The 27,894-nt window shown below is 42.7% G+C and overlaps 2 protein-coding genes across 19 annotated transcripts in view; both read left to right on the top strand.

The window, feature by feature from the left end:
• Positions 1 to 398: 398 nt before the first annotated feature.
• LOC109877692 (zinc finger protein 394-like) lies at positions 399 to 8,493 on the top strand. Of its 4 annotated transcripts, none has more exons than XM_031815091.1 (4): positions 402 to 952; positions 1,064 to 1,200; positions 1,623 to 1,832; positions 6,853 to 8,493. In XM_031815091.1, the coding sequence occupies exons 1-4, from the start codon at positions 655 to 657 to the stop codon at positions 8,089 to 8,091; spliced, it is 1,884 nt and encodes a 627-aa protein (XP_031670951.1). In that variant the 5' UTR covers positions 402 to 654; the 3' UTR covers positions 8,092 to 8,493. The 4 variants fall into 4 exon arrangements, with proteins under 4 accessions (XP_031670952.1, XP_031670951.1, XP_031670950.1 ...); XM_031815090.1 differs by having other exon boundaries at positions 411 to 952; positions 1,620 to 1,832; positions 6,856 to 8,493; XM_020469894.2 differs by having other exon boundaries at positions 414 to 952; positions 1,620 to 1,832.
• A 3,460-nt stretch (positions 8,494 to 11,953) lies between these two features.
• Positions 11,954 to 27,894, top strand: part of LOC109877699 (zinc finger and SCAN domain-containing protein 2-like) — a 22,176-nt gene continuing 6,235 nt past the window's right edge. The window contains exons 1-5 of one of the 15 annotated variants that reach the window (XM_031815077.1): positions 11,958 to 12,481; positions 12,803 to 12,939; positions 14,413 to 14,625; positions 23,224 to 23,436; positions 24,855 to 26,109. In XM_031815077.1, coding sequence (XP_031670937.1) covers positions 12,169 to 12,481; positions 12,803 to 12,939; positions 14,413 to 14,625; positions 23,224 to 23,436; positions 24,855 to 25,952 — 1,974 coding nt within the window. In that variant the 5' untranslated portion in view covers positions 11,958 to 12,168 and the 3' untranslated portion in view covers positions 25,953 to 26,109. Of the gene's footprint in view, positions 12,482 to 12,802; positions 12,940 to 14,409; positions 15,782 to 18,470; positions 21,078 to 21,542; positions 22,335 to 22,840; positions 22,978 to 23,223; positions 24,619 to 24,854; positions 27,237 to 27,894 lie in introns of those variants that run through there. The other 14 variants (XM_031815076.1, XM_031815075.1, XM_031815085.1 and 11 more) reach the window with 14 other exon arrangements.

The following is a 27,894-nucleotide window of genomic DNA, read 5'->3' as shown; positions in this document are numbered from 1 at the left end:
TGCTAACTCTGAACAATGTAACAGTTTAAAGAGAAAAATATTTGAATATAGCATAAATAGCTAATGGGACTGAGTGGATTGATAATGTATACATTATGACAGCTGAAGATTTTAAACATCCCTATGAATTTGCTTCCATGTAAACATTTAACGGAAAGATTGTATTGGGCGCATGTGAGAAATAAAAATGTGATTCAATATGTTTTGGTGCAGTGGCAAACCAAAGAACGGTATTTAATCATTTACAGCATCTCAACAATATAGATGTACTATTAGACTGATCGGCTACAAGCAAATTATAGAGATGTGATGGATGGAATGAATATCTATTTAATGTCAGTCATACTGTTGTTATTGCTGTTTTTATCATGAAACATGGTTTACGCCAGAGAACCTGTAGTTTATTACATAGCTACAACATTGTTGTTATTGTGGAACACTCCTGTACAGTAGGTGGCGGTGTCCAACTTTCAACTCTACCATCCAGCATAAGGAAACATAATCTCACCAGCTAAAAACAAAGCTAGCCAGCGATGTGTAGTTTCTGATATGATTCTCTTTAATTTAATAGCTAGCTAGATAACTGTAAATTCACATAACATAGAAAACATAAAAACTGTTTCGTTGAAAAGGGGCCAAAAGCGTCGGGGGACAATGTCGGGTTCCGTTGTCGAGTTCCAGGCTCAGATAGCCTCAATCATGGAGGTGCTAGCCAACGCGGCTGTAGCCGAAATCTGCAAAATTGTTGACGATGGCTATGCTGTTGTACACCTGGAGATGTCCCAAAGCAACAAGGACAACGACTTTCTCCGGAGGAAATTGAAATTGATGGAATTTCAGATCGCGAGGTTTCGGGCTGAGAGAATAAAGCTTTCAGAGGGGTCCGTCCACAATCGCTTCCATGGAATACGCCTCCTAAACAGACACAACCATCGAGAGAAGGCAATGCCAGGTTGGTGGTGATGATGAATGTGACAGTGTCTAAATCGCTAAATCGTTGTTTGGTACTTTGTAAAGCACCATTGATGGATGGGGTCAAATTAACCTCCCCCTTTATTTCCAGGACCTACTTGGCAAAGCAGAGCCAGACTTTCGAACAGGAGTTTTGGGAACAGCAGCATTCAAAGAGACAGACAGCCCATAGACGTGGATCAAGACGATGTCTCTCCATCAAAGCATATGGAGGCTACAAGTGATGAGGTAAGTTCCAATTTTAATAGGCGATTTTAGACTGTCACAGACTTATATCTGTTTTAGTCTCGGACACCAGACACTTCCTTCTGCCTGGGGATGAGGTTATGTCTGTATAGATGTGTATGTCAGCACATTATAACTAGTGATGTAGTGGTTAAAAATAGGCAAGTAAAAAGTGATTGCCGTTTGCGGTGAGTAGTAACAGTCCCTATACTTTCGATGCATTTTTGTGCCAAAGGGTTGTAAAGGCATGTGTAACATACAGACGGTGGAGTTTACCCTCCACTACACCACTGATTATAACACAATAACAACAAGACAACTACTATGAATTTCACTAAATCCCATGTCATGCTCATATCTCCATTCAGTAGATAGTGTATGCTCTGTCTCACTCACTCATCTCTCCCACTTAACCCCATCAGCAGTCAGCAGAGACAGAGGAAGGGGAACCAGACCTGCTAATCATCAAGGATGAGGGGGAAGCAGATGACCAGGACTCTAGGATCAGCCACCCAGCTAGAACAGTGGAGGGCAGCAGAGAACTAACCACCCAACCGGCTGCAGCCACCACAGAGGACCCCGCCTCCCAGTTCAGTGGCCCCAGAGGCAACAACAACTACAACACCGCTATGGAGGTCAGTGGATCTGACGCCGTCCTCCTCCAATCAGAAACAGGGAATGTGAACCAGGGACACCAGCAACACACAGGATTTGAACCCAGAGCAGAGAGACAGAGTCTGGACACTAAGTGTGACGTGAACAGGGACCTCAATCTCCTAAGAGGTTCTTTAAACCAGGTGTGGAGAGAGGTAGTAGTGACTGATGATGGCGCCTCTGCTGCTCACACTAAAGTAATGGACCTAGGGAATGGCCCAGTGGGCCCAGAAACACAGAATAGCTCAGACATAGAAATGAGAAGTGTGGGGTTAGAAAACCACAGGTTTTCCCCCAAGTCGTTCCATTCTTCATCAGAAAATGTGATAGTGATTGACTCTGTATCCAGTGGCCAGCAGGTAGATAGAGATTTAGAGTGGGGTCAGGTGGGTACAGCTACTACACAACAGGTCAATGGGACTGGAAATAGGCAGGGAGTGGGAGTGTTTGAGAGGAACGCACCAATGATTCGCCCTGTTCACCCCGAATCGATGAGAGACAACACTATGCAATTGGTTTCACCCGGATTCCGTCCCTCAGAGATAAATACAGGCATGCATCTTGACACAGGAAATGCAGGTGAGGCCAACAAAGCTAGTTGGTGTTCGTTGGCAAGCTTCCATAGACACTCTGAAATACCAGGAAGAGGAGCTCAACAATCAGCTCATGCCTCACTTCCTTTCTGCCATTTTAGACCAAGCACCACAACTTCCTGTCACTCAAATAATCTTGCCACAGACATTATACCTGGCACCATAGAACGACCGTATGGTTGCCCAACATGCCATAAGAAGTTTGTCCACGAGAGTGACTTGCGGCGGCATGTGGCCATCCACACCAGAAAGCGATCATTCTCCTGCACCTTGTGTGAGAAGAGCTTTGTGTGCGCCAGCCATCTCCAAATGCACCTCAATGTCCACACTGGGGAGAAGCCCTTCAGTTGTGCACAGTGCGGGCGCAGGTTCTCCCACTCCAGCAATCTGAAAAGACATCAGAAGCTTCATCATTGAGACAAAGACTGTGACCGTCATGGAGTTTTGGATGGTGGTAATTGATCAGCCTAATAACCTTGGTCACCATTATAACCGTTTGAATTGCAAAAGACAAAAATGTTCTTCTTTCCTCCGGTCCTGAATAGTTTCAGCAAGGAGCAACAAAGTTCCATCACGTTGGAGAGTCCATGTTACAGCAGAAACCATGGAGATCCTATTAAATTACTAGAGGGGCTATGTCATAAACACTCAAAGTTCTAGCTAGAGTGGGGTGAAAATGTCAGCCATTTTAGTCAGGGAAAATTCCAAACCAGTCTAATTGGAATGAATGGCAGTAGAGGCAGAGGTGATTCATAGATGCAGTAAAGAGGTCAATGGAATGCAGACCGCGGGGAATAGAAGAAGGATGCCAGATTGGCGCAAGTTCAACAAATCTTAACTAACAAAGTGGATATTCACAAATCCGTCATGATTGTGCCTCTGGAGTGGAGCAGCGGTCTAAGGCACTGCTTCGCAGTGCTAGCTGAGTCACTTCAGATTCTGGTTCGATCCCAGACCCATGAGGCAGCGGACAATTGGCCCAGGGTCGTCCGGGTTAGGGGACAGCCGGGTTGTCCTTTTCCCATCGCACTCTAGCGACTCCTGTGGCGGGCCATGCACAATGCACCTCCACATTAGTGCGTCTGGCTTCCAGGTTAAGCGAGCAGTGTGTCAAGAAGCAGTGTGGTTTGGCGGTGTTGTGTAGGCTAATTTAGCTGGGTGGCAACAAGGAGATTCATTCCTCTACGGCATCTTTCACCCACACGTTTCAATGGCATTCATATTGTTTTGGTCGAATTCCATTGACCTCTACTGCATGTACTGTATTTCTCTATTTTACTTATGCAGAACAATTCAAGTAAGGCATGTGATATCAGAGATTGTGTAATAGAATGATTGTTAACCTAAAATATTGTCATAAAATTATAAATACAGTTTATACAGGTTTTATACACATTTTCTGTATAAATAGTCTCTATAATATATATTAACAGACCATAAATGTCTCACGGTTTGTTTTCTTTGGAAGCTGTGAATGTTGTAATATGATACAATATCAGTACTTATTGCATTTACAACTTGTATAAGACCTATCATCTGCTGTTTTCAGCCAGTGTATGGCTGTGGATTGACTACACTGTTTGTATGGAATGTTGGCATATTGGCAGTTCATTTGAACAATTATTGGAAATCATTCAACTTAAACTGGCTGGCTAGCTAATAAATATACTGTGCAGATAATCTTCAATGTATTGTTTTACACAATATCTTATCGCAGCACACTGGCTGACCATGGTTGACCAACTCACTGAACAAAATGGCTGACTTTAATACTGTTATAAGACCTTTCATGTCCATTCTTGTGTTCTAATTCCTAATTCGATGGCAGAAACGGACTCGGCCACACGAATGCCTGACCGTCCCATTTTCTGTCGGCTGTTCGATCCGCAAAAAAGCGTTAATTGACATGTTTTTGCGGTTATGACGGTTCATTTACTTTTCATGATGGACTTCATCCATAGCCATCAGTTACAGGGTTGTACGGTAATTGTGCCAACCCAAGACACAGTAGCAAGAGATTCCTATGGAAAACAATCTATGGATAACCTTCATGTCAGTTAGGTTATAGCAATACATTATTTTTATTGCCATTTATTTATTAGTATTATTTTCTGTATTTATATATATTTGTATTTTTTAAATATATATTTTTACTCTGCGTCGTTGGGAAGGGCTCGTAAGCAAACATTTCATAGTAAAGGCCTGGATTCAATCACATCAAGCGTTAACCTGGCTGGTTAACCTGGCTGTGTTCAAGGTGGAACTATGTTGGAGTTGTAGCCGTCAAATCGGTGAGCAGCTGGTCTTGCTATCATTGTCACAAAGCCACATCCGCCCCACTTGCGTTAGAAGTTCGGAACGTGAAAGTGTAGGCTATTAAACAAAATAATGAGGATTTCTATCAGCCTAATCAAGGTGTGGATTACATCTCACATTCCAGTGTTCGAACTTGTAAACAAGGCTGCATGGGATTTCTCTTAATCTAACTCTGTGCATCCAATGCCGATATACGCTTTAGGTATAATGCCAGGAGCCGCTTGTGGATTTGACAGCTCTAACGCAGTTCTACCTCCGACACGCCAAAATAACCACTATGTGGATGTCGGCTAAAGCGGATCTGATTTAATAGATCGCAAAATCTGCACCCATTGTATTTGGCACATGTGACTTGAAAGTCCTGCCTAATTCCTGGATCATGTCCCTTGCTGTTTTTAAATGGGATTCAAGAGTATGAAATCAAATTCATATAAACGCTGTCTTTTAATATACACTCATTACCAAAAGTATGTGGACACCTGCTTGTCGAGCATCTCATTCCAAAATCATGGGCATTAATATTTAGTTGGTCCCCCCTTTGCTGCTATAACAGCCTCCACTCTTCTGGAAAGGCTTTCCATAAGATGTTGGAACATTGCTAATTCTGTATGGACTTCGCTTTGTGCACGGGGACATTGTCATGCTGAAACAGGAAAGGTCCTTCTGTTGCCACAAATTTGGAAACACAGAATCATCTAGAATGTCATTGTATGCTATAGCGTTAAGATTTCCCTTCACTGTAATGAAGGGGCCTAGCCCAAACCATGAAAAACAATCCGAAACCATTATTCCTCCTCCACCAAACTTTATAGGTGGCACTATGCATTGGGGCAGGTAGCGTTCTTCTGGCATCCGCCAAATCCAGATTTGTCCGTCGGACTGCCAGATGGTGAAGCGTGATTAATCACTCCAGAGAACACGTTTCCACTGTTCCAGAGTCCAATGGCGGAAAGCTTAACACCACTCCAGCCGGCGCTAAGTGATCTTAGGCTTGTGTGTGGCTGCTCCGCCATGGAAACCCATTTCATGAAGCTCCCGACGAACAGTTATTGTGCTGACGTTGCTTCCAGAAGCAGTTTGGAATTCGATAGTGAGTGTTGCAACCGAGGACAGACGATTTTTACACGCTTCAGCATTCGGCTGTCCCGTTCTGTGAGCTTGTGTGGCCTACCACTTCACGGCTGAACTGTTGTTGCTGTTGACGTTTCCACTTCATAATAACAGCACTTGCAGTTGACCGTGGCAGCTCTAGCAGGGCATAAATTTAAACAAACTGATTTAAACATTTAAAATGAAATAAAAAATGTAAACATTTTTTACCCAATTGGTAGTTACAGTCTTGTCACCGTACGGACTCGGGAGAGACAAAGGTCGAGAGCCGCCGTCCTCCGAAACACAACCCAACCAACCCAGCCGCACCAATGTGTTGGAGGAAACACCTGTACACCTGGCGACCATGTCAGCGTGCACTGCGCAAGGCCCCCTGCCGGCTAAACTCTCCCGTAATCCAGACGGTGCTGGGCCAATTGTGCACCGCCTCATGGGTCTCCCAGTCTTGGCCGTCTGTGACAGAGCCTGGACTCTAACCCAGAATCTCTAGTGGCACAGCTAGCACTGCGATGCAGTGCCTTAGACCACTGTGCCACTCAGGAGGCCACTGATGAACTGATTTGTTGGAAAGGTGGCATCCTATGACAGTGTCACGTTGAAAGTCACTGAGCTCTTCAGTAAAGCCATTCTACTGCGAATGTTTGTCTCTGGAGATTACATGGTGGTGTCCTTGATTTTATACACCTGTCAGCAACGGGTGTGGCCAAATCCACTAATTTATAGGGGTGTCCACATACTTTTGTATATATAGTGTATATGCACAATTATATTCGTATAAGTGGATTCATTTACTGTTACCCAAAGTCTTTTAAAGATTTTTGTGCAAAATACAAGTATACCCTCCAGTTCTCCACTGATAAGAACACAATAACAAGGAAACTGCAATAAATTTCACAAAATCGATTGTCATGTCCATATCTCCATTCAGTAGATAGTGTATGCTCCGTCTCACTCACTCATCTCTCCCACTTAACCCCATCAGCAGTCAGGAGAGACAGAGGAAGGGGAACCAGACCTGCTGATCATCAAGGTGGAGGGAGAAGCAGATGACCAGGACTCTAGGATCAGCCACCCAGCTAGAACAGTGGAGGGCAGCAGAGAACTAACCACCCAACTGGCTGCAGCCACCACAGAGGACCCCGCCTTCCAGCTCAGTGGCCCCAGAGGCAACAACAACTACAACACCGCTATGGAGGTCAGTGGATCTGATGTCGTCCTTCTCCAATCAGAAACAGGGAATGTGAACCAGGGACCTCAGCAGCACACAGGATTTGAACCCAGAGCAGAGAGACAGAGTCTGGACACAAAGTGTGACATGAACGGGGACCTCAATCTCCTAAGAGATTCTTTAAACCAGGTGTGGAGAGAGGCAGTAGCGACTAACGATGGCACCTCTGCTGCTCACACTAAAGTCATGGACCTAGGGAGTGGCTCAGTGGGCCTAGAAACACAGAATAGCTCAGACATAGAAATGAGAAGTGTAGGGTTAGAAAACCACAGGTTTTCCCCCAAGTCATTCCATTCATCATCAGAACATGTGATAGTGATTGACTCTGTATCCAGTGGGCAGCAGGTAGATAGAGATTTTGAGTGGGGTCAGGTGGGTACAGCTACTAAACCACATATCAATGGGACTGGAAATAGGCAGGGAGTGGGAGTGTTTGAGGGGAATGCACCAACGATTCGCCCCTTCACCCCTGATTCGATGAGAGACACTATGCAATTGGTTTCACCCAGCTTCCGGCACACAGAGAAAAATACAGGCATGCATTTTGGCACAGGAAATGCAGGTGAGGCCAACAAATTTAGTTGGCACTCGTTGGCAAGCCTCCATAGACACTCTGAAATACCAGGAAGAGGAACTCAAGAACCAGCTCATTCCTCACTTCCTGTTGGCCATTTTAGACTAAGCGCATCAACTTCCTCTCACTCCAGTAATCTCGCCACAGATGTTTCACCTGGCACTGTAGAACGACCGTACGGTTGCCCAAGCTGCCATAAGACGTTTGTCCACAAGAGCGACTTGCAGCAGCACGTGGTCATCCACACCAGAAAGCGGGGATACGCCTGCACCTTGTGCGAGAAGAGCTTTGTGTCCCCTAGCAAGCTCCAAGTGCACCAGAACGTCCACACTGGGGAGAAGCCCTTCAGTTGTGCACAGTGCGGGCGCAGGTTCTCCCACTCTGGCAATCTGAAAAGACATCAAAAGCTTCATCATTGAGAACTGACATGGAACAAGAGATTCCTATTGAAAAAAGCTGTTATAGCAATATCACAAGTTCAAATGTCATTGGTTCTAACATAGTTGTATGTCTGCAGGATGTTTGCCCTGGTCTCAGACATCTACAATACAACGTGGTTCATATTTACATTATCTACAAAGACTGTTACGTTTTCTTGGCTTCTTTAAGGCCAACAGCATCACTCACATTGACTGTTAAGGTTGATCATGGTTGTGTTCTTCTAATAATACTGTGTGCGTCACACTAAAGTTATAGCACATACTGAAATTCTACTGTGAGACTGAAAAAGTTATGTTTTTCTGTAACAATTTGACCAATGGCTGTTGCTGTTTATTCATTCATTCCTATAATTCCATCAATAAATAATATTTTTCAAATAATTCCATGGTGCTTCTTTACCCTATAGAGATTGATCTTAAATATACAGGTAACTTCCAAAAAACACTTGAGTAAATTAGTGATACAAAGCATATTGAAAGCAGGTGCTACTACAACGGTGTGTTTCCTGATTTAATTAAGCTATTAACATGCCATCATGCTTAGGGTCCTGTATAAAAATGCTGGGCAGGCTATTATTTTGGCTACCATGGCTATGCTGCCATAGGATGATAATGCCCCCATCCACAGGGCAGAAGTGGTCACTGAATGGTTTGATGAGCATGAAAACGATATAAACCATATGCCTTGGCCGTCTCAGTCACCAGATCTCAATCCAATTGAGCACTTATGGAAGATTCTGGAGTGGCGCCTGAGAGAACATTTTCCACCACCATCAACAAATCACCAAAATAATGGAATTTATCGTGGAAGAATAGTGCTCCAATAGAGTTCCAGACACTTGTAGAATCTATGCCAAGGTGCATTGAAGCTGTTCTGGATCGTGGTGGCCCAACACCCTATTAAGACACTTTATGTTGGTGTTTCCTTTATTTTGGCAGTTACCTGAATATTGACCCTAAATATATACACTACCGGTCAAAAGTTTTAGAACACCAACTCATTCAAGGATTCTTCTTTATTTTTACTATTTTCTACATTGTAGAATAATAGTGAAGACATCAAAACTATGAAATAATACACATGGAATCATGTAGTTTGACTGGTAGTGTATGTAGATTAACCCTAAATATATATTGACCCTACCTATATATATTCTCACATTACTACCAAATGAAATCAGGCAGATCGAAGGAAAGGAAATTATTGCAGTCCAATATTAGTTTTAAATGTTTTGAGGACAGATAAGCTTCATATGTTCTGTGTCAATGAGTTAAATCAGTAAATTAACAACTTAATTTCAATCCATTTGATCAATAATATAGCCTCATAATAGCTGAGTTATAATAGACATGTATTTGTTTGAGAGCTTTGTAGAGATCATGCCTGTCTACTTAATTCCTCCCTTCTCTTTTCACGCCAAATCTACTGTGGAACAGGGGGACACAGAGGGGGAATAGAGTCTGGACAGACAGAGAAGTGTCCCCCTGACACTCACAATGCAGCGCTATGGGGAACTGTAGGGTTGAGGTTCAAGCAGACACTACGTCACTGCCAAATCTAAGGGTAGAGCTCGAAAATTCAAGCCCCTTGGGTGCTGCCATAGAGTTACAGTAGAAGTGCCCATCCAAGAAGGCTCAAGGTCATTGGCCACAAACATTACACAACAAGTTGGAAATCGCAAATTCAACAATTAGTGGTTTGGAAGGGATCAGTGACTACAAGCATTGCAAAGCAATCACTAGCCTGCTATTCAGTGGAGTGGGTGTGTGTTCCCAATTTTCAGTTTAAGTTTGTCTTTTACAAATTTAAAATGATAAACATTCAATATCGGCCATGCTGTCAATCCAGCATGATTTATGCTGCGCTCAAAACAACTGTTAACTCAGAACTGGAAAATCTGACTTCAGTGAGTTCAAGACAACTGAGAACTCAAGCTCTGACTGGGAAAATACGTTTTGAAAGGTCATCTAACTCGGAATTGTAAATCAGGAACTCGGGCCTCTTTCTAGACCTGAAGATCACTGAAGTCATCATGATTCAACCTTGTTTTTTTCTCTCTCAAGTTCCCAGTTGTCTTGAAAGCACCATAAATCCAGAGAATGCCTGACTTTGATGACAAAATTTGCCCACGAAGGACCGCCACGCCACCTTCCTGTTCAATTGAGCACAGCACAACAAGGTTAGTCCAAAAATTTATTGTATGCTGCTGCATAAATGATGTAATATGACAGGGAGATATGTATACTGTAGCTAAGAAAGTAATGCTAAGTGTATGTTGTATAGTAAGCTGTTAGTAACCCATGTGCCTCACCCTAATAATGTGGTCTATTTCCCCTATTAATTTCACCTACTGTTCTGACTTGGTGGTGCACATGTAGCCTATAACCTGTTTTAGAGAAATGTAATCATTGGATATTGTAAGAGCTTTCATTGTCTGCTTATATGCCCCCTTTATTTATCCTACGGTTCTGACTTGGTGCACAGGGAGAACACTGTAACAACGTCCCATGTTCTGAAATCTGTCGCTGTACATTTCAAATATGCTGAACAAATAGTTGACCACGTCCGTTCTAGCTTGCTCATTAATGTCTTAATCAAAATTATTTAAAAAACAATCTGATATGGCTGACTTGCTTCAACAAATGTGGTTTCTACTGACAATTGAGATGTATAAACTAGGACATAAGGGGGCGACAAGTGGATAAAAGGCAGTAAATTAAACTGGATTAGCTGTTTCGCTGCCAGACACAGCTCTGCTGATAGCCAGGTGTAGCAGTGGAAAGGTGTTGAGACTGCTATTGGGACTCTGCTGTTGGGACAGCTTTATGTAGGCCCTAACAGTTTGTGGGCCCCGTTTGTCACCGTTATAGTGCAATTAATGTATTGTTTAGCGTTGTGTTGAGTAGTGGCTTTGCTGGCAGGCACCCCCAATTTTGAGTTCAAGTTTCCTGATTTCAACGAATGGCCACCCGAAACAACTTTTCATCCCCAGCGGATACTCTCTGCCAGGTTCCCCGCAGAAGGAAGCAAGACACATTCGCAAATTTAAAACAGAGGCTTGAAAGGCATTCAAAATCAGCCGCAACATCTAAGGTCTCGTTCGGCCAAGAGGGAGCTCCGGTGCAGCCACTGCTCCAAGCACTTCTCCCACAGCCAACAACTGAAGATGCATGAGAGGGTGCACACCGGAGGGGAACCGCTTAAATGTGTCTACTGCGGGAAGTGCTACAAACAGTCAACACTCTCCTAGGTACAGATCTAGGATCAGATTCCTCTCCCCTAAACCTAACCTTAACTTAGTTGGAAAAAAATCTAAAACAGACCCGAGATCAGCTTCTAGGGGCAACTTCACACTACTCCACCTGGCGCAATGATTGACAAGGCCAGGAGTTTTTCCTGTGGTCAGACCAGTGAAAAACTCCTGGCCATAGTTGTAAGTGGAATGACTCCACACTTCTGGCGTTTTCATATGAAAACTGGGTCCGTGTGTTTTTGAGTTTGATTGGATTCCACATTTAACGATACTCTCTGTGTGTAGTGGTTGTGTATTTAGGTCAACTAGCTTGATGCTTGGTCCAGAGTGTTTTAATAATGAGTGAGCTATTACAGGTGAAAATTCTAAACATCCTTATGAATTTACATTGATGCAGTGGTGAACCAAAGTACAGTAATTAAGAATTGAAATGTCCCTTTGCCTCTCAACAAGATATATTTACTGTTTACGATTTATAATAGAAATACCACAAATAGTGTAATGCTTTTTTATATTTTTAAATCTTGAAATATTGTTTAAAGCAAATATCATGTTTATAATAGCTACAACATTGTTGTGGTGGAGCACTCCTGTACAGTAGGTGGCGCATATGATCACATGAAAGTGATGAGGAACAGGAAAAAATGTTCTCAACCGCAAGCTAACGTTACAAACAAAGCTAGCTAGCTATCGAAGTTCAGTCTCTGATATTATTGTATTTGTTTTAGTAGCTTGCTAGATAACTATATATCGTCATAATATAGAAAACATAAAGACTGTTTTCATATTGAAAAGGGGCCTAATGCGTCGGGGGACAATGTCGGGTTCCGTGGTCGAGTTCCAGGCGCAGATAGCCTCAATCATGGAGGTGTTAGCCAACGCGGCTGTAACCGAAATCTGCAAAATTGTTGACGATGGCTATGCAGTTGTACACATGGAGATGTCCCAAAGCCACAAGGACAACGAATTTCTCCGGAGGAAAATGAAATTGATGGAACTTCAGATCGCGAGGTTTCGAGCGGAGAGAACAAAGTTTTCAGAGGGGTCCGTCCACAATCGCTTCCATGGAATACGCCTCCTAAACAGACACAACCATCGAGAGACGGCAACGACAGGTTGGTGATGATGATGAATTTGACAGTGCACATAGACTAAATTACATGAGTCTTCAATTGATCCCATCCATCAATTGTGTTTTACAAAGTTTAAAGCAAGCATAATACATCCATGATTTATGTCATGTCAAAACATTTAGGGCCCAGCTGTATTATTGACATTCCATATATGACGTTTCATGCTTACTTTGTACTGTCAATACAGCTAGGGTCCCTCTAGCTCTATATACACATTACACACGTCATGAACGTATTATGCTTGTTTTGTTCATTGTAAAACACCATTGATGGATGGGGCCAAATTAACCTCTTTATTTCCAGGACCTACTTGGCAAAGCAGAAACAGACTTTCCAACAGGAGTTTTGGGAACAGCAGCATTCAAAGAGACAGACAGCCCATAGACGTGGACCAAGAGGATGCCTCTCCATCAAAGCATATGGATGCTACAAGTGATGAGGTACAGTTGAAGTTGGAAGTTTACATACACTTATGTTGGAGTCATTAAAATTGTTTTTCAACGACTCCACAAATTTCTTGTTAACAACTATAGTTTTGGCAAGTCGGTTAGGACATCTAAGTAATTTTTCCAACAATTGTTTACAGATTATTTCACTTATAATTCACTGTATCACAATTCCAGTGGGTCAGAAGTTTACATACACTAAGTTGACTGTGCCTTTAAACAGCTTGGAAAATTAAAAAAATTGAGGTCATGGCTTTAGAATCTTCTGATAGGCTAATTGACATCATTTGAGTCAATTGGAGGTGTATCTGGCCTACCTTCAAACTCAGTGCCTCTTTGCTTGACATCATGGGAACATCGAAAGAAATCAGCCAAGACCTCAGAAAAACAATTGTAGACCTCCACAAGTCTGGTTCATCCTTGGGAGCAATTTCCAAATGCCTGAAGCTACCACGTTGATCTGTACAAACAATAGTATGCAAGTATGAACACCTTGGGACCATGCAGCCATCATACCACTCAGGAAGGAGACGCGTTCTGTCTCCTAGAGATGAACGTACTTTGGTGTGAAAAGTGCAACTGCACATTGGACAAAGATCATACTTTTTGGAGAAATAATCTCTGGTCTGATGTAACAAAAATAGAACTGTTTGGCCATAATGACCATCGTTATGTTTGGAGGAGAAAAAAAGGGGGGATGCTTGCAAGCTGAAGAATACCATCCCAACCGTGAAGCACGGGGGTGGCAGCAGCATGTTGTGGGGGTGCTTTGCTGCAGGAGGGACTGGTGCACTTCACAAAATAGATGGCTTCATGAGGAGGGGAAATTATGTTGATATATTGAAGCAACAACTCAAGACATCAGTCAGGAATTTAACCTGTTTTGGAGACTGGTTAATGTTTGTAATTTTGGATGACTGATGTGTCCAAAGTAAACCTTAACATTCTTAAAATGAAGTGGTGATCCAAATTTTTACTTGGATTAAATGTCAGGAATTGTGAAACTGAGGTTAAATGTATTTGGCTAAGGTGTATGTGAACTTCTGGTGTATGTGAAGTCCCAATTCTAACAGACGATTTCAAACGGTCACAGACTTGTCTGTTTTAGTCTCGCACACCAGACACTTCCGCCTGGGGATGAGGTTATGTCTGTATAGACGTGTATGTCAGCACATTCTAACCAGTGATGTAGTGGTAAAAATAGGTGGGTAAACTCTTATCACCTATACTTTCCCCTATACTTTCCCCTATACTTTCAATGCATTTTTGCACTAAAGGTTTGTAAACGCATGTGTAAAATACAGAAGGTGGAGTTTACCCTCCACTACACCACTGATTATAACACAATAACAACAAGGCAACTACTATGAATTTCACTAAATCCCATGTCATGCCCATATCTCCATTCAGTAGATTGTGAATGCTCTGTCTCACTCACTCATCTCTCCCACTTAACCCCATCAGCAGTCAGCAGAGACAGAGGAAGGGCAACCAGACCTGCTGATCATCAAGGTGGAGGGAGAAGCAGATTACCAGGACTCTAGGTTCAGCCACCCAGCTAGAACAGTGGAGGGCAGCAGAGAACTAACCACCCAACCGGCTGCAGCCACCACAGAGGACCCCGCCTTCCAGTCCAGTGGCCCCAGAGGCAACAACAACTACAACAACACCGCTATGGAGGTCAGTGGATCTGACGCCGTTCTCCTCCAGTCAGAAACAGGGACTGTGAACCAGGGACCCCAGCAACACACAGAATTTGAACTCCATAGCAGAGAGACATAGTCTGGACACAAAGTGTGACATGAACAGGGACCTCAATCTCCTCATCAGCATGCTTCAGTTCAGCTGGTGCCTAGCCGAACCGTACGAGTGTGCTTTGCATACTCCCTTAAAAGACCTTCGCTTAAAAAACAAGAAAAATGCAGCAATTGTACTGTTTGTCCATTTTTAAACATCGTAGCCAGTCTATACCTCCTCAAAATGGTCCGTATTAATCTAAGATAACTCAAGAAATCTTCATTTCAATTTGCAATTTTACATCTAACTAAGATGTTTGGTGCAGTAGTTTTCAATGAAAAAATGTGCATGAAAACGAGTCGTCTCTCTTGAATGACAACAATTACTTTATTGAAGAATCCCTACGAAGGGGTGTAGACTTCCGCTCTGAACTTCAGCATGCCTCCAGAAAAAAAATTATGTGCCCGAACAGCTGAAAAAAACCTCACCGAAGTCCAAAACGAACAAAATTGTCACATAATGTTGTCCTAATATATGCACGATCTCAACCGAACTGTTTTCGACTGGGAAGCATGCAGACGCCTTAAGAGACTCTTTAAATACAGCCACCCATCTTGACACAAGAAATGTTGGCGAGGCCAACAAAGCTAGTTATTAAGCCTCCGTAGACACTCTGAAATACCAGGAAGAGGAGCTCAACAACCAGCTCATACCTCACTTCCTGTCAGCCATTTTAGACCAAGCTCCACAACTTCCTCTTACTCAAGTAATCTTGCCACATATATTAGACCTGGCAATGTAGAACGACCTTACGGTTGCCCGAACTGCCATAGGAAGTTTGTCCAAGAGTGACTTGTGGCGGCATGCAGTCATCCACAACAGAAAGCGGACATTCTCCTGTACCCTGTGTGAGAAGAGCTTTGTGTGCGCCAGCCATCTCCAAATGCACCAGAACGTCCACAGTTGTGGAGAAGCCCTTCAGTTGTGCACATTGTGGGCGCAGGTTCTCCCACTCCAGCAATCTGAAAAGACATCAGAAGCTTCATCATTGAGAACTGACACAGATAGGGCTGTGACTGTCAAGGAATTTTGGATGACGGTAATTGGTTATAACTGTTGCAAAATTGCAAAATACTCACATTTTCTCCTCAGCTCCTCACTTGTTTCAGCAAGGAGCAACAACGTTTCATCACTTCAGAGAGTCCATGTTACAGCAGAAACCATGGAGATCCTATTAAATTACTAGAGGGGCCATGTCATAAACACTCAGTTCTAGAATGGAGTGAGAATGGCAGCCATTGTGGTCAGGGAGAAATCCAATCCGGTCTAATTGGAACGGATGGCAGTAGAGGCAGAGGTGATGCATTTCCTGCTTTTATGAATTATAAAAGTAAGACGTGATATATCAGAAATATAATGATTGTTAACATAATATATTGTCATGCAATTATAAATACAGTTTATACAGGTTTTATACACATTTTCTGTATAAATAGTCTCTATAATATATATTAACAGACCATAAATGTCTCACGGTTTGTTTTCTTGGAAAGCTGTGAATGTTATAATATGATACAATATCAGTACTTATTGCATTTACAACTTGTATAAGACCTATCATCTGCTGTTTTCAGCCAGTGTATGGCTGTGGATTGACTGCACTGTTTGTATGGAATGTTGGCATATTGGCAGTTCATTTGAACAATTATTGGAAATCATTCCACTTAAACTGGCTGGCTAGCTAATAAATATTGCAGCACACTGGCTGACCGTGGTTGACAAACCTCCTGAACAAAATGGCTGACCTTTTATACTGTTATAAGACCTTTCATGTCCATTCTTGTGTTCTAATTCCTAATTCTATGGCAGAAACGGACTCAACTACACAAATACCCGGCCTTCCCATTTTCAGTCAGCTGTTGCTTCCCCCAAAAAATATAATTATTATATACAGTACCAGTCAAAATTTTGGACACATCTTCTCATTCAAGGGTTTTTCTTTATTTTACTATTTTCTACATTGTATAATAATAGTGTAGACATCAACACTATGAAATAACACACATGGAATCATGTAGTAATCAATGTGTTCATCAAATCAAAATATGTTATATTTGAGATTCTTCAAAGTAGCCACCTTTTGCCTTGATGACAGCTGTGCACACTTGGCATTCTCTCAACCACTTCACATGGAATGCTTTTTCAACAGTCTTGAAGGAGTTCCCACATATGCTGAGCACTTGTTGGCTGCTTTCCCTTCACTCTGCAGTCCAACTCACCCCAAACCATCTTTATTGGGTTGAGGTCAGGGGATTGTGGGGGCCAGGTCATCTGATGCAGCACTCCATAACTCTCCATGATCAAATGGCCCTTACACAGCCTGGAGATGTGTTTGGTCATTGTCCTGTTGAAAAACAAATGATAGTCCCGCTAAGTAGAAGCCAGAAGGGATGTCGTAGAGCTGCAAAATGCTATGGTAGCCATGCTGGTTAAGTGTGCTTTAAATTCTAAATAAATCACAGACTGTGTTACCAGCAAAGCACCATCACACCTCCTCCATGCTTCACTGTGGGAACCACACATGTGGAGATCATCAAATTTGGACTCATCAGACCAAAGGGCAGATTTCCATCCGTCTAATGTCCATTGCTCATGTTTCTCGTCCAAGCAAGTCTTCTTATTATTGGTGTCCTTTAGTAGTGGCTTCTTTGCAGCAAATCGACCATGAAGGTCTGATTCACGCAGTCTTCTCTGAACAGTTGATGTTGAGATGTGTCTGTTACTTGAACTCTGAAGCATTTCTGAGGCTAGTAACTCTAATGAACTTTTCCTCTGCAGCCGAGGTACCTCTGGGTCTTCCTTTGCAGCGGCGTTCCATTTTTGCGACTGCACTTTCAAAGTTCTTGACATTTTCCTGATTGACTGACCTTCATGTCTTAAAGTAATGATGGACTGTCGTTTCTCTTTGCTTATTTGAGCTGTTCTTGCCATAATACAGACTTGGTCTTTTACCAAATACAGCTATTTTCTGTATACCACCCCTACCTTGTTACAACACAACTGATTGGCTCAAACGCATTAAGAAGGAAAGAAATTCCACAAATGAATCTTTAACAAGGCACACCTGTCAATTGAAATGCATTCCAGGTGACTACCTCATGAGAGAGAGAGTGCCAAGAGTGTGCAAAGCTGTCATCAAGGCAAAGGGTGGCTACTTTTGATAAATATCAGATCTCAAATATATTTTGATTTGGTAAAAAAAAAAAAAATAATAATACTACATGATTCCATATATCTCAAACTGGATGGTTCGAGCTCTGAATGCTGATTGGCTGACAGCCTTGGTATATGAATTTGTATACCACGGGTATGACAAAACATATTTATTTTTACTGCTCTAATTTAGTTGGTAACTTATAATAGCAATAAGGCACCTCAGGGGTTTGTGATGTATGGCTAAGGGCTGTGTCCAGGCACTCTGCATTGCGTCTTGGTAAGAACAGCCATTAGCCGTGGTATATTGGCCACATACCACACCCCCTCAGGGCTTATTGCTTAATTATATTTGTATTAGTGGATTAATTTACTTCTAGCCAATGTATTTTATGATGGTTTAAGCAAAATACAGAAGGTGGAGTTTACCCTCCACTACTCCACAGATTATAACACAATAACAACAAGACGACTACTATGAATTTCACTAAATCCCATGTCATGCCCATATCTCCATTCAGTAGATGGTGTATGCTCTGTCTCACTCACTCATCTCTCCCACTTAACCCCATCAGCATTCAGCAGAGACAGAGGAAGGGGAACCAGACCTGCTGATCATCAAGGATGAGGGGGAAGCAGATGACCAGGACTCTAGGATCAGCCACCCAGCCAGAACAGTGGAGGACAGCAGAGAACTAACCACCCAAATGGCTGCAGCCACCACAGAGGACTGCGCCTTCCAGCCCAGAGGCAACATCTACAACAAAAACTACAACAACACCGCTATGGAGGTCAGTGGATCTGACGCCATCCTCCTCCAATCAGAAACAGGGACTGTGAACCAGGGACCCCAACAGCACACAGGATTTGAACCCAAAGCAGAGAGACCGAGTCTGGACACAAAGTGTGACATGAATGGGGACCTCAATCTCCTAAGAGATTCTTTAAACCAGGTGTGGAGAGAGGTAGTAGCGACGGATGATGGCGCCTCTGCTGCTCACACTAAAGTAATGGACCTAGGGAGTGGCTCAGTGGGCCCAGAAACACAGACTAGCTCAGACATAGAAATGAGAAGTGTAGGGTTAGAAAACCACAGGTTTTCCCCCAAGTTGTTCCATTCTTCATCAGAACATGTGATAGTGATTGACTCTGTATCCACTGGCCAGCAGGTAGATAGAGGTTTCGAGTGGGGTCAGGTGGGTACAACTACTACACAACAGGACAATGGGACTGGAAATAAGCAGGGAGTGGGAGGGTTTAACAGAAATGCACCAATGATTCACCCCAAATCGATGAGAGACAACACAACGCTTTTGGTAGCATCTGGTTTCCATCCTACAGAGAAAAATACAGGCATGCATCTTGACACAGGAAATGCAAGTGAGGCCAACAAAGATAGTTGGTCTTCATTGGCAAGCTTCCATAGACACTCTGAAATACCTGGAAGAGGAGTTCAACAACCAGTTCCTGCCTCACTTCCTGACGGCTATTTTAGACCAAGCGCCACAACTTTCTCTCACTCCAGTAATTTCGCCTCACACTTTAGACCTGGCACTGTAGAACGACCGTACGGTTGCCTGAGCTGCAATAAAAAGTTTCTCCACGAGAGTGACTTACGGCATCACATGATCATCCACACCAGGAAGCGAGCGTTCGCCTGCATGTTGTGTGAGAAGAGCTTTGTGTCCCCCAGCAAGCTCCAAGTGCACCAGAATGTCCACACTGGAGAGAAGCCCTTCAGTTGTGCACAGTGCGGGCGCAAGTTCTCCCACTCCAGCAATCTGAAAAGACATCAGAAGCTTCATCATTGAGAAGTGACACAGAATCAAGAGATTCCTATGTAAAAAAAAAAGCTATGGATTAGCATTATGTTAGTTCGTTTTATAGCAACACGCTGTGAAAGTCCTGCCTACTTCCTGGATCATGTACCTTGCTTTTTTTTTATGGGATTCAAGAGTAAATAATCAAATTCGTGAAAACGCTGTCATTTGATATACAGTTGGGTCCAAAAGTATTTGGACAGTGACACATGTTGTTGTTTTGGCTCTGTACTCCAGCACTTTGGTCATATTTATGATTTTTATGCCGAAAACTGTCACTCATCATTATTCACGATTAATTTATGATTATCTGCAATCATGGTAGCATCCATATTAATGTGGACGTGTTTAGAAACACATTCTATTCTTATTTACAATAAAAGTGACTCCAGAATGACACAATACATTATGTACCATTCACAGCTTCTACCCTCAAGCCATTAGACTGCTAAACTGTTCATCAAACGGCTACCCAGACAATTTGCATTGACACCATTTTTTTACACTGCTGCTACTCGCTGTTTATCTATGCACTTTACCCCTAACTACATGTACATATTACCTTGTCTAACCTGTACCCCCCTGTATATAGCATTGTTAGTGTTATTTTATTGTTACTTTTTTCTTTCAATTTAAATTTATTTTGTGCAAATATTTTCTTACTTACCGGTACTTTAAAATAAATTCTGCATCGTTGGTTAAGGGCTTCTAAGTAAGGATTTCACGGTAATGTTTACTACACCTGTTGTATTCGGCGCATGTGACAAATACAATTGGATTTGATTTCTATTGGGTACAAAATAATCTGTAAAACAACCAAAACAAACTGCAAATGCATCCAACAAGTAGAGTCACACGTTTGATGAAGGTAGGAATATCGCACAAATATGATGAATGGTTCATTTGATAGGTTGTCTTCTATCTTGACATTGTCAAGTCTTGAAATGTGGCACGAATCCCAGACTTGTTTTGTGATCAAAAAGTCGTATTTCTCTTAATTTCCAATGTAGTGAGAGGGGTTTTATCGCAATGGTACATCATACCGGCCAAATTTCTACCTTCTTGAACGGCAATAGCTCCTATACACATGAAAACGCCTTACCCCTGGTATCAATAGAACATTGCTCACACAAAAACAATATAACATTCAAAATGGATGAATCTTTCCTGTAAAGTTTACAGTCTGTAATTGAACCTCCTAGTCATTGTATCATTTCAAATTCAAAGTGCTGGAGTACAGAGCCTAAAGAACAACACATGTTCCCTGTCCAAATACCTTTGGACCTCACTATAAGCAGGCAAAGGTGTGTGAATCATGTTGGACATATTGGAATCAGAATAAAATAGATTTACACCAAAACAGTCTTTATGGGCAGCAGTGTTTTACATGATTCTAAACAAATTATCTCATTTACTCAATTCATACATTTAACCACCATCAAATGATATTATTGCACCTATATTGGATTTTGGACACCATATTGGATTTGAGGTCAAATCTAGGGTGCCCCCCAAAATAATCTGTTGTTTAATTACATGAGTAGGGGCATAAGATACAAAATCCTTCAAGGAACCTTGGACCCAAAATGTTTAATTTTGATGTCTAAGCCCACTTGTTTTCTTTAGAGCCGATTACAATAGCCACAACAACAACAACAACGTGTAACTATGTATTTTTATCAGGCAGGACCAAACAGAGCTGAATGAGAGCAATGACTTGGGAAGTTGTCTATTATTCAGCTACCAAAAAGTGTAGATTCGTCATAAATATTAATAGTTGATATTTCCACCTATTGTATCTCTGTGTTTACAGGTCTATATTTCCAAGATACATTAAGATATCCTGATGCTGTTTGCCTGTGTATGTGGGGCAGACAGCAAATATTGGGTTACATATGGTTATGTGGGAATGCCACTTCCAGCCAGGCATTATTGTGCACATTTCTTAGTTTAGGGCGTTTGTCACAATATCTATCAATTAACCACTACTTCAGCAAAATAATTTTACACAATCATCCATTTGAATAAATGACAGCCATTATAGATGTGGAAAAAAACATGTTTTGTAATAGCTCGGGTACAACGTTGTTGTGATGGAGCACTCCTGTACAGTAGGTGGCGGTGTTAAACTTTAATTGCACAGTCCAGCATAATGATGAAAAGGAAAGAATCACCGGCTACAAACAAAGCTAGCGATGTTTCGTTTCTGATAGGATTGCCTTCATTTTAATAGCAAACTAGATCCTGTAGATGATTATAATATTATAGAAAACACAAAGACTGTTTTCATATTGAAAAGGGACCAAAAGCGTCGGGGGACAATGTCGGGTTCCGTGGTCGAGTTCCAGGCGCAGATAGCCTCAATCATGGAGGTGCTAGCCAACGCGGCTGTAGCCGAAATATGCAAAGTTGTTGACGATGGCTATGCTGTTGTGCACCTGAAGATGTCCCAAAGCCACAAGGAGAACGAATTTCTCCGGAGGAAAATGAAATTGATGGAACTTCAGGTCGCCAGGTTTCGAGCGGAGAGAACAAAGTCTTCAGAGGGGTCCGTCCACAATCGCTTCCATGGAATACGCCTCCTAAACAGACACAACCATCGAGAAACTGCAACGACAGGTTGGTGATGATAAATGATTACCGTGTACACAAAGAACATCCTAGAATCAACATTATTGAAAATAATATAATTATTATAATACTTATTTTAGAAATCCTTAGCCCTTCTTGAAGGCGCAGAAGGCCCATTGTCACCCACTGTGTATGTGGTAGTACTAATTTGTAGAGTGGCTCTATTGTTCCTCACAGCATGATTTTTTCACTATCCTTAAAGTCTAAATAATCCCAATGTTGTACTGAAATATGAACACAGAAATACATTAGTGCAGGTGCTGTAAATGTTTAGTACACTCAGTGTATGCCATACTTACTTTGTACTGTCAACACAGCTAGGATCATTCCAGCTCTATAGACACATTATAAAACGTCATACACGTATTATGCTCCCCTTGTTCTTTGTAAAATCACCATTGATGGATGGGGTCATATGGAAGATGATCATCATTTTGTTAACATCATAGTTATTCATTTTTTTATTTATTTTTTTACCTCCCCTTTATTTCCAGGACCTACTTGGCAAAGCAGAGCCAGACTTTCCAACAGGAGTTTTGGGAACAGCAGCATTCAAAGAGACAGACAGCCCATAGACGTGGACCAAGAGGATGCCTCTCCATCAAAGCATATGGCTGCTACAAGTGATGAGGTAAGTTCCAATTTTAACAGACGATTTTAGACTGTCACAGACTTATGACTGTTTTAGTCTCGGACACCAGAACACTTTGCCTGGGAATGAGGTCATGTCTGTATAGATGTGTATGTCAGCACATTCTAACACAATAACAAGGCAACTACTATGGCTTTCACTAAATCCCATGTCATGCCCATATCTCCATTCAGAAGATAGTGTATGCTCTCTCACTCACTCATCTCTCCCACTTAACCCCATCAGCAGTCAGCAGAGACAGAGGAAGGGGAACCAGACCTGCTGATCATCAAGGACGAGGGAGTCGCAGACGACCAGAAAACTAGGTTCAGCCACCCAGCTAGAACAGTGGAGGGCAGCAGAGAACTAACCACCCAACCGGCTGCAGCCACCACAGAGGACCCCGCCTTCCAGTCCAGTGGCCCCAGAGGCAACAACAACTACAACACCGCTATGGAGGTCAGTGGATCTGACGCCGTCCTCCTCCAATCAGAAACAGGGAATGTGTACCAGGGACCACGGCAGTACACAGGATTTGAACCCAAAGCAGAGCGGCAGAGTCTGGACACTAAGTGTGACATGTATGGGGGCCTCAATCTCCTAAGAGATTCTTTAAACCAGGTGTGGAGAGAGGTAGTAGCGACGGATGATGGAGCCTCTGCTGCTCACACTAAAGTAATGGACCTAGGGAGTGGCTCAGTGGGCCCAGAAACACAGACTAGCTCAACCATGGAAATGAGAAGTGTAGGGTTAGAAAACCACAGGTTTTCCCCCAAGTCGTTCCATTCTTCATCAGAACATGTGATAGTGATTGACTCTGTATCCAGTGTGCAGCAGGTAGATATAGATTTTGAGTGTGGTCAGGTGGGTACAGCTACTACACCAGATGACAATGGGACTGGAAATAAGCAGGGAGTGGGAGTGTTTAACAGAAACGCACCAATGATTCGCACCGAATCAATGAGAGACAACATGACGCAATTGGTTTCACCCGGCTTCCGGCCCTCAGAGATAAATACAGAAATGCATCTTGGCACAGGTGAGGCCAACAAAGATAGTTGGTGTTCGTTGGCAAGCCTCCAGAGACACTCTGAAATACCAGGAATAAGAGTTCAACAACCAGCTCATACCTCACTTCCTGTCTGCCATTTTAGACCAAGCGCCACAACTTCCTCTCACTCCAGTAATCTCGCCACAGATGTTTCACCTGGCACTGTAGAGCGACCGTACGGTTGCCCGAGCTGCCATAAGACGTTTGTCCAAGAGAGTGACTTGCGGCGGCATGCAGTCATCCACACCAGAAAGCGGACGTTCTCCTGCACGTTGTGTGAGAAGAGCTTTGTGTGCGCCAGCCATCTCCAAGTTCACCAGAACGTCCACACTGGGGAGAAGCCCTTCAGTTGTGCACAGTGCGGGCGCAGGTTCTCCCACTCCAGCAATCTGAATAGACATCAGAAGCTTCATCATTGAGAAGCGACACAGAATCAAGAGATTCCTATATAAAAAAAAGCTATGGATTAGCATTATGTCAGTTCGTTTTATAGCAATGCGCTATGAAAGTCCTGCCTACTTCCTGGATCACATCCCTTGCTGTTTTTGAATGGGATTTAAGAGTATATAATAAAATTCATGAAAACAGTCTTAAGATATATGTGCAGTTATATTTGTATTAATGGAATCATTTATTTCTGTCCAATGTCTTTATGAAGGTTTTTGTGCAAAATACAAAAGGTTGAGTTTACCCTCCACTACATCACTGAGTACAACACAATAACAACAAGACAACTACTATGAATTTCCCAAAATCCCATGTCTCCATTCAGTAGATAGTGTATGCTCTGTCTCACTCACTCATCTCTCCCAATTAACCCCATCAGCAGTCAGGAGAGACAGAGGAAGGGGAACCAGACCTGCTGATCATCAAGGTGGAGGGAGAAGCAGATGACCAGGACTCTAGGATCAGCCACCCAGCCAGAACAGTGGAGGGCAGCAGGGAACTAACCACCCAACTGGCTGCAGCCACCACAGAAGACACCGCCTTCCAGTCCAGTGGCCCCAGAGGCAACAACAATTACAACAACATCGCTATGGAGGTCAGTGGATCTGACGTTGTCTTCCAATCAGAAACAGGGAATGTGAACCAGGGACTCCAGCAGTACACAGGATTTGAACCCAGAGCAGAGAGACCGAGTCTGGACACTAAGTGTGACATGTACGGGGGCCTCAATCTCCTAAGAGATTCTTTAAACCAGGTGTGCAGAGAGGTAGTAGCGACTGATAATGGAGCATCAGCTGCTCACACTAAAGTAATGGACCTAGGGAGTGGCTCAGTGGGCCCAGAAACACAGACTAGCTCAGACATAGAAATGAGAAGTGTAGGGTTAGAAAACCACAGGTTTTCCCCCAAGTTATTCCATTCTTCATCAGAACATGTGATAGTGATTGACTCTGTATCCAGTGGACAGCAGGTAGATAGAGATTTTGAGTGGGGTCAGGTGGGTACAGCTTCTACACAGGTCAATGGGACTGGAAATACGCAGGGAGAGGGAGTGTTTGAGAGGAACGCACCTACGATGGCAAGCCTCCATAGACACTTTGAAATACCAGGAAGAGGAGTTCAACAACCAGCTCATACCTCACTTCCTGTCGGCCATTTTAGACAAAGCGCCACAACTTCGTCTCACTCGAGTAATCTTGCCGCACACGTTAGACCGGACACCATAGAGCGATTGTACGGTTGCCTGAGCTGCCATAAGAAGTTTGTCCACGAGAGTGACTTGCGGCAGCACGCTGTCATACACACCAGAAAGCGGGCGTTCGCCTGCACCTTGTGTGAGAAGAGCTTTATGTCCCGCACCGATCTCCAAATGCACCTGAATGTCCACACTGGGGAGAAGCCCTTCAGTTGTGCACATTGCGGGCGCAGGTTCTCCCACTCCAGCAATCTGAAAAGACATCAGAAGCTTCATCATTGAGAAATTGGACAGAAGCAAGAGATTCCTATTGAAAAAAGCTGTTCTAGCAATATCATGAGTTCAAACTTGATTTGTTCTACAATGCATTCGGGAAGTATTCAATTCGGGAAGTATTCAATCTATACACACTACCCCATAATGACAATACAAAACAGGTTATACATTTTTGTGTGTGTATATATGTGTGTATATATGTGTGTATGTATATATATATATATATATATATACACATATGTATGTATATATATATATATGTATATATATATATATATACATACATATGTATGTATATATATATATATACATACATATGTATGTGTATATATATATATATATATATATATATATATATATATATATATACATACATATGTATGTGTATATATATATATATATGTATGTATACATACTCTGTACTTTGTTGATGCATCTTTGGCAGCAATTACAGTATTCATGGGTATGACGCTACAAACTCGGGGAGTTTCTCCCATTCTTCTCTGCAGATCCTCTCAAGCTCTGTCAAGTTGGATGGGGAGTGATGCTTCCACCAACATGCTTTCCCATAGTGATGAGCAGTGCCTGGTTTCCTCCAGATGGGATGCTTGGCATTCAGTCTAAAGAGTTCAATTTTGTTTCATCAGACCAGAGAATCTTGTTTCTCATGGTCTGAGAGTTCATTAGTTGCCTTTTGGCAAACTCCAACCGGGCTGTCATGTGCCTTTTTACTGAGTGGCTTCCATCTGGCCACTCTACCATAAAAGGCCTGATTGGTGGAGTGCTGAAAAGATGGTTGTCCTTCGGGAAAGTTCTCCCATCTCCACTGAGGAACTCTGGAGCTCTTTCAGAGTGAACATCGGGTTGTTGGTCCCCTCCCTGACCAAGGCCCTTTTCCCCCAATTTCTCAATTTGACATGGGGCGGCCAGCTCTAGGAAGACTCTTGGTGCTTCCAACTTCTTCCATTTAAGAATGATGGAGGCCACTGTGTTCTTGGGGACCTTCAATGCTGCAGAATTTTTTTGGTAGCCTTCCCCAGATTTGTGCCTCAACACAAACCTTTCTCGGAGGTCTACGGACAATTCCTTCAACGTTATGGCTTGGTTTTTGCTCTGACATTCACTGTGAACTGTGTGACCTTTTATACAGACAGATGTGTGCCTTTCCAAATCATGTCCAAGAAATTGAATTTACCACAGATGGACTCCAATCAAGTTATAGAAACATCTCAAGGATGATCAATGGAAACAGGATGCACCTGAGCTCAATTTTGAGTCTCATAGCAAAAGGTCTAAATACTTACAGTACCAGTCAAAATTTTGGACACACCTACTCATTCAAGGGTTTTTCTTTATTTTTTACTTTTTTCTACATTGTAGAATAATAGTGCAAACATCAAAACGGTGAAATAACACACATGGAATCGTGTAGTAACCAAAAAAAAGTGTTAAACAAATTCAAATATATTTTATATTTGAGATTCTTCAAAGTAGCCACCACGTGGCATTCTCTCAAACAGCTTCATCTGGAATGCTTTTTCAACAGTCTTGAAGGAGTTCCCACATATGCTGAGCACTTGTTGGCTGCTTTCACTTCACTCTGCAGTCCAGCTCATCCCAAACCATCTTTATTGGGTTGAGGTCGGGTGATTGTGGGGGCCAGGTCATCTGATGCAGCACTCCATCACTCTCCATGATCAAATGGCCCTTACACAGCCTGGAGGTGTGTTGGGTCATTGTCCTGTTGAAAAACTAATTATTAGTCCCACTAAGTGCAAGCCAGATGGGTTGGCGTATCGCTGCAGAATGCTGTGGTAACCATGCTCATTAAGTGTGCCTTGAATTCTTAATAAATCACAGACTGTGTCACCAGCAAAGCACCATCACACCACCTCCTCCAAGCTTCACGGTGGGAACCACACATGTGGAGATCATCAAATTTGGACTC

This window comes from Oncorhynchus kisutch, unplaced genomic scaffold (genome assembly GCF_002021735.2).
Source record: "Oncorhynchus kisutch isolate 150728-3 unplaced genomic scaffold, Okis_V2 Okis07a-Okis12b_hom, whole genome shotgun sequence".
Classification (NCBI taxonomy): Eukaryota; Metazoa; Chordata; class Actinopteri; order Salmoniformes; family Salmonidae; genus Oncorhynchus; species Oncorhynchus kisutch.
This window is presented reverse-complemented; position numbering and strand designations above follow the sequence as displayed.